Genomic DNA, 7,800 nt, shown 5'->3' with positions numbered 1-7,800 from the left:
AATAAATAAATAAATGTTTTTTTATTAAAAATAACCATGACCATTTTTTACAACAACTCTATTGGTATATGAATCATGCTCAGGAACATATTTTATTTGATAAAATATGATTGTCATCCTGTAAGCAGATCAGTGAAGGTCGACCCAACTTCGGATCCACTACTTACTACTTCTATGGTGAGAATGGGGTGTCCTAACGGTGATAGAATCCATCCAGACATGTTTAACTAGGTTTTTCTATCAACCGATTTCTCTTGAGGTTTTAATATTATAATGAGATTAGAATGATTTCTCAAGTTTAGAGTTGTAGCACTTGCACTAACTGCATAACACTATTTATCTGGCACATCGAAATTTTTGATTACCTATATACATCATGCATTGTGGAGTATAGATAACGATAATAGATATTTGTACAAATGTATAAAGTAATTCATTTTCATTATTATTGCATTTTTACAATTGCCATACTATTACATTCACAAAACAAAGACGTGATTACATTCATCATACACTTTGTACAAGGGTTAACAATGTATTTAAAAATCGACATCAGTTAGGTGCAAATCATGGTCCATGTGAGTGTTGAGGTCGGCATCCACGAACACCTTGTCGTCGTCGATGGAAGTCATGTGTACCATGTCGTAGTGCTTCAGAACCCATCTGTTCCAGCGGGTCTTCATGTCACATTCTAGTTTTTTGTGGAAAATCTTGATATCCACAAACTTCATGTTGGGCGTAAAGAATTTAGTTACATCAATATGACGATCGAAGGGGAAACCAAGCGGCATTTTGTCAAGAAGGACAGTCGATCTGAAGTCCATAACGAGGTCTTTGCGGTTAGTTTCCAAAAGTGTCAGATCCATATTGTCAACCATCTTCAAAGGGGTAACAATACAATATAGCATCATCTTCATGCCTCCAACATGACCCTTGGGCAATAACAGCCTAGTCGGGAATCCAGTCATGTAGTTCCTCAGGTCCTTTATTAATAAATCACGCATGTCAGTCATGCCATCAATCTTCTTCCACAAGTTACGAGTCATCATACGGTCGCGCACGAGGTTGTGCATCTCCTTAGAATCCCTGACAATGGTGTTCTTGCCAGTAGTCAGTTTGTACAAGAAAGAGTCAAGCTCGACCATGTTGAGACGGTTCTTGTTGATGTCAATCAGTCGGTGTAAGTAGTCTTCCTTGGGTCCCAAGAAGATTCTCACAACACAATCGACAGTCTTGTCAGACATTACGTCGACGGTAATTTTGAAGGTTTGATGGTTCAGGCGGTGTTTGCGAACCATGAAAACCATGTCGGATTTAGTTTTCTTCATTTCTTCATCGGTCAAAGTAACGGCGTTAGTCATGTCCATAAGGTAGTCGTCGAAATAGGTAACGAGCTTGTCTACTACAATGTTGTCGATCTTAACACCGGGGAACAGAAGATCATCCTTAGTGTAACACGGCAAACGTTCCTTGAACAAAGTCATGATGTTCACTAGGCGCTTTTGGAGCTTGTAGAAGACCGGATCACGCAAAGCCGTCTGGTATTGGTCCAAGATTGAGGGCACGACAAAGTATCTATAGAAAAAACAGCTATATAGAACCCACGTAACGTTATATAAAAATTTAAAAAATGTTTGGACAAAAGTTAATCTTAAAAAATAACACTATTATTTATTAAAAACTGTAATAGATGTCATATATTAAAGAAAAAGTGACGAAGCCCTCCAGTGGTGAAGGCCGGATTCGAACCGGCGTCAAACTTGTTCACTATTATTTATGTTATAAAGTACTTATGTAGCACCCATAAAGTATTTATGGGTAGTTTTAAGTAACTGATAGAGAGTAACTGCAAACTACCCTACTCCTAGATAAAACTACTAGTGCCTTCGCATGTTACTGAATATAATTAGTGTCTATACTAACTTGTCTGATTTGAAAACGTTAAGTCCAAGGCAGGCCTTCATAACGATGAGCAGATAACGGTAAGCTTCAACACGGTCCTTATCGATTAGGTTAGTGGTTATGTCCTTGTCAATTTTTCCGTAGATAAGTTTTCCCAGAGTTTCAATATCCTCAGTTTTCGTCAGTTCAAACCTCTTGCCGTTGATCTGATAACAAAATAAAATTGATTATGTTATGTGTACCTACTGACAAAACCAAGAAAACAATAATGAGTAACATCTTAATGATCAATTTTGACAATTACTCAATTCTGTAAAATAATTTAAAAACTTACTTCGATGTGTCCTTTAACAACAGCCTCTCTGATGATCCTCTCGTAGGTCTGAGCTAGAGTTACAGTATCAACGTTATCGTCGCGAACAATGACGTAGTTGTTCATCCTATTTGGAATAAACACACCGTTGTGCAATTTCAGCCAAGGCCAGTATCCCTTTCTGATGGGCTTGTGCCAAGACAGAGTTTTAATTTCTCCCAATCCGTTGGATAATCTCTCAAGATAGTACCTGGCCAAGATTTGCTGGTATATATACAGAGTTAGCTCGTAACGCCTAGTCTTATATTTATCAAAAATAGTATCCTTCATCCAGAATGGATAGTCGACGTGGAAGTAGTAGTAGTAGGTGTTAAGGCCAATGTCTTCAGTGAAGTATCTCAGCTTGTCATCGTCATTAAGGTACACACGTTTGTCGAAGACGTTCTCATCGATTATGTAAACCTCTTTGTCAGTTTTCTTGATGCCGTAAAAGTCACACAGCTTGTGGTCAATGAGTCCTTTCTTCATTTTCAGCATGTACGCCTTCTGGATTACATCTGCGCGTACAAAGTAGTAAGGATAGATTTCGTAGGGAGGAGGCAGAATGATGCCCTTGCAGTCCTCACGGTGTCTGCAAGCAACAGTAAGAGCGTAGACAAACATGCCCTCGTTCATATAACAACGCATCCAGCAGGCGGTTTTGATGAAGGTCTCAAAGTCCTTGGCGTAGTAGAGCATGTGGAACATAGTTACCACTTCGTGAAGCTGGCGATCGATGTGGAGCGTGAAAACTTCGCCTCGAGGGAGCACGCCGTACTTTAGCATTTTTACAAAACGTTTGTGAACATCGGTTTTCTGGAAATAAAAAATACCTATAATATGAAGAACTGTACTTAATGTAATGAATGCATGATATCAGTATTTGTAGAGATGTTTTACTTACGGTGTATAAGTCAACGCCTTGCTCAATTTTGAACGTTTTGGCGATATCCATGATTTTCTTGTACATGCAGGGTTCCGTGACATGGTTCAGCATCTTGAGAATAAACGTCTGTTTCTCTTTAACGTCAGTTTTGACTGTAAGTAAATGCGTATTAATGATCGAGTAATTAGGTCTAATATAAGTTATTAGTCACATTTATGAAAAACTATTTACGTATCACTACGTAGATATCAAGTTTACACTAGATTAACATGTTTTATTGCAACTTATTTGCTTTAATAAATTCGTTTAAAATGTTGCAGATATTTCAGGTGCCGTAAATGTGAGCAACGGCTATCTTCTAAAATTTACATCAATTACAATAAAATATCTAAAACATTAAACAAAATTAAAACTAAATATTTTTATTTACGACTTGATGAAAAATTTTGTTTTCTATCAAGGTTACTTACATTATTATCGAGCCATGATTTTCCAAATTTAAGACAAATTATTTTAATTTTAAGCCTCATTGTATTAAACTCATGTAAATATTTTATGTAGAAATTTTATCACAAAAATACTTTTTAAAATGTTTGTATGCGGTAGTGAACAAGTCATCGAGTTTATAAATTGCTAAAATGTGTTTTTCATAACAGCGGTTATCACATGACGACTAATATTTATTAAAAAGTTTATACCTATTTATTAAGGAGCCAATCGTTTCAAAACACATGGACTCAGTTCTGTTTTTAAAATATCCTTAATAAAACCTATGTAATTTTTAGGGTTCCGTACCCAAAGGGTAAAAACGGGACCCTATTACTAAGACTCCGCTGTCCGTCTGTCCGTCTGTCTGTCTGTCACCAGGCTGTATCTCATAAACCGTGATAGCTAGACAGTTGAAATTTTCACAGATGATTTACCTATTTATGTTGCCGCTATAACAACAAATACTAAAAAGTACGGAACCCTCGGTGGGCGAGTCCGACTCGAACTTTTCCGGTTTTTATTTATTTATTTTACCGACCATCTTTCCTAGCTAGAGAGGATAATGTATAAATATTAAAGCGAACACGAGCATGTCGGGCCATGAAGTTCAATGTAGAGTTTGATGGTTGCCCGTCCATCACAACAGTCGGACTTAAAAGGAGGATTTTGTAGATACATCAGTATCTTCGCAGGAGGGATGAAAGTCATGTGACGAGAAAGGTATTACGAATGCATGGAAGTAACAGGAGAGGAAAACCAAGGAAAATGTGGATGGACTATGTGAGAGATGATATGAAATGAACGCAAGTAAATGTTGAGATGACGGGCGACAGAAAAGTATGGAAGAAATAGACATGCTGCGCCGACCCCAAGTGAATGGGATAAGGGCAAGTGAATGATGATCAATTTCGGAGCGAATATTTCCGAAAGTAAGTACGTTTTAAAATCCCACCCATCACGTATGACAAATTGCAGCTTTTTTTATGTAATACGAAGCAAACGAGCCGCCTGATGTGAAGCAGTCATTGCCGCCCATGGACATAAGCAACATCAGAGGAGCTACTTATGTATGTATGTACTAATGATCACTGAGATTAGCTGCGGATGGCCAGACAAGCAGACGGATTTGGCGAAACAATAAGGGTTCTTGACTACGAAAGCCTAAAAAGCGGACTCTGGAATATGGAAAAAATGGTAGGTAAGGTATATTTTACACCTTTTATTTATAATACAGCTTCGTTTCTCAGCATACAATTCCTTAAAACATGTAAAATATGAAGATCATGCAAAATGTCAGTTTAAATATTAAATAATTATGTAGGGTCTCAGCATGAAAGACTCAAAGGAGATGTTAGAGATCTATCGTGGGCTACTTACTTGTTTATCAATAGTATGGTACATTATTTAGCATCTATAGGTATAAAGACTGTACACGATGAAACCCGGCGTCGCATGATGTGATAAATCTTTTAAATGAGTGTATATTTTCAAGCAGCATTTTTTCCTTAATAATATGTAGTTTGACATAATAAAATCAGAGACATAATATAAAGTTAGGTTTTCTGTGACTTTGAGCGTTATATATTCTACAGTACCTATATTTTTTTATCCACGGTCTTCGGACAATCTTTACCAGTATAAACCAAATTATACCTTATTACTTTCTATTTTCACAATACCTAACATTTTTATGATTGAGTTCAGATTGAGATAGTTCTGAGGTGTTTTAACTTTGGTGAATTTGACTTTTTAACAAAATAATGCCTCCCATATAAAAACAACTTTACAATACAATTGTGGCATTATTAAGCCAGTGAAGATTATCAAAAAACGTTGTATAAAAAAATTATGGTATTATGGAATATATTTGGCGAAAACTCACAGAAGCTTCTGTGTTGTAATATAATTAATTGAATTTAGTTTTAATTTATTTTATAAGGTTTTAGTTTTATTTTAATTTAAGATTAGTTATTGTATTTTAAATGTAATTTTTATTGTGAAGATGAAATAAATATGATTGTATTTTTATTATAAATGACAAAAATTACAGATATTTAATTAAAATAAAAGAACTGCTTCAATATGTGCATTCGGAAAAAGATATACCAGATCATGCATGGCCGGGTTTCATCGTGAATCGTGACAATTCTTTATTCTGTGCTCGTAAGCTGCATCAAACATAAAAATAATAGAACTAAAGTGAATTTTAATGAAAATAACATTTTGTTCTTCTTACCAGTAATATTGTCGTCTATCTCTCTAGCCATGGCCATGGCGGCCAGGCCGAGAACCAATAGCGCCGTCACCCTCATCGTACAACCGACCCAGAGGGAACTCTACTGTGCTTTTCCTCCCTGTTCAGTCTCCTTTTATACTACTAAATTGTAGGCATTTCTACTTTTACTAGATAAGCAACATAGTTGCACATAGATACAGTGTTTTCTTTATAGAAAACTAAGTTGCCACTTTGACATATACTATCTTCTTACCTACTAGTCAATAATAACGTCAATAATTAAAGCTGCTGCGGCGATGTAAATAAGTTTACAAATCTTTTATCCTTACTTTTTATTATTGTCAGCAAACTGACTATCGATTGGCCCTATGTGTTATGACAGGACGAAAAACCGGACAAGTGCGAGTCGGACTCGTCCACCGAGGGTGCCGTACTTTTTAGTATTTGTTGTTATAGCGGCAACAGAAATACATCTGTGAAAGCACCTGCATCACGCGGGTCCACATATCCCTAGATTGTTGGCTATGCTGTTTTCATTGTGTATAAGTCATTCGTACCTACCAGAAGACCTTAGAAAAACAGTAGTTGTGCCTATAGTCAAGAACAGGACCGAAACGTGTCGGAAATAAATAACTATTAGGCCAATTTCCCTAGCCATAATAATTATATCCAAAGTGTTGGATGGTGTACTTGAGAGGCATCTCAGTGGTTATGCCAAGTTACATGACGGTCAATTTGGTTTCAGGTCTGGCCGGTCTGGCGGTGAGAGTGCGATTCTAGTCCTCAAGCACACCGTCCGATACTACACGGACAGGAAGACACCGGTATACGCTGCCTTTCTTGATTTATCGAAGGTATTCGACCTTGTGTCATATGATACACTGTGGAGTAATTTAAGGCAAACAGAACCTTGCGAATTGATAGAAGTTTTTAAATTCTGGTACAGTGACCAAAACAATTATGTAAGGTGGTCAGATTCCTTTTCAGATCGTTATAGGGCAGAGTGTGGAGTTAGGCAAGGGGGGCTGACCTCTCCTTTACTCTTTAAAATCTACGTTAATCAGCTGATCGTGGAGCTCAGTGGCACCAGAGTTGGCTGCTCCATAGGAAGACAAATGGTCAATAATATCGGCTACGCCGATGATATGGTGCTACTGGGAACCACGGTCGGTGCGATTAACGATAACGAGTTGTTAGGGATGTGCGAGTCATATGCAGAAACCCACGGGCTCTGCTATATGTTAAAAAAAATGAGCTGCTTGTGTCAGAGCTAACCGCAGGAGTTCGTCAGTTACACCGTCGGTGACTCTTTGTGGCACCCCTCTGAATAGGGTCTCGAGCTTTAAGTATTTGGGGCATGTAAGTAGTGACAGAAGACCTAAACGATGATGCCTATATTGAATGGGAACGCAGGGCACTAGCAGTTAAAACAAACATGTTAATTCGTAGGTTCGCTCGCTGTACGGCTGAAGTTAAGCAGACACTTTTTAGGTCTTATTGCCAGTGTTCTATACGAGCAGCCTATGGATTAACTATACCAAGAAAGCTTACAGTGTGCCTTGCGTGTCCAATTCAATAACGGATATAGAATGCTGTTGGGGTTGCCGCATTTTTGCACCGCATCCGGCATGTTTGCTGAGGGCCCGCATGGATGGTTTTTATGCAATAATGCGCAAACGAGTAGCATCCCAGATGTGTCGCGTGCGACTCAGCACCAACAGTTTCTTAGTGGCAATAGGAGAGAGACTAGATAACCATTTTAAACGACATTGGGTGTCGTTGCATGATCCAAAGTACCAAGATTGTAAATAAGTTATTATTAGGATAGGATTAGGATAAACTAACATAGATATAAGTAGGTTTTACTGGACTTAACTAACAAAATATATGGACTGTAATTTTCACTGAGTATGTCTAATCCGCTAAAGATTAAAA

The 7,800-nt window shown here is 37.6% G+C and overlaps 1 protein-coding gene across 1 annotated transcript; it reads right to left on the bottom strand.

The window, feature by feature from the left end:
- Positions 1–538: 538 nt before the first annotated feature.
- On the bottom strand, positions 539–5,958 carry LOC134746646 (basic juvenile hormone-suppressible protein 2-like). Its single transcript, XM_063681140.1, has 5 exons — positions 5,866–5,958; positions 3,159–3,292; positions 2,237–3,070; positions 1,924–2,108; positions 539–1,575 (listed from the first exon to the last, which is right to left on the bottom strand). Exons 1-5 carry the CDS (start codon positions 5,939–5,941, stop codon positions 540–542), a joined length of 2,265 nt encoding a protein of 754 aa, XP_063537210.1. The 5' UTR covers positions 5,942–5,958; the 3' UTR covers position 539.
- Between the last annotated feature and the right edge of the window lie 1,842 nt (positions 5,959–7,800).

This window comes from Cydia strobilella, chromosome 13, assembly GCF_947568885.1.
Source record: "Cydia strobilella chromosome 13, ilCydStro3.1, whole genome shotgun sequence".
Taxonomy (NCBI): domain Eukaryota; kingdom Metazoa; phylum Arthropoda; class Insecta; order Lepidoptera; family Tortricidae; genus Cydia; species Cydia strobilella.
This window is presented reverse-complemented; position numbering and strand designations above follow the sequence as displayed.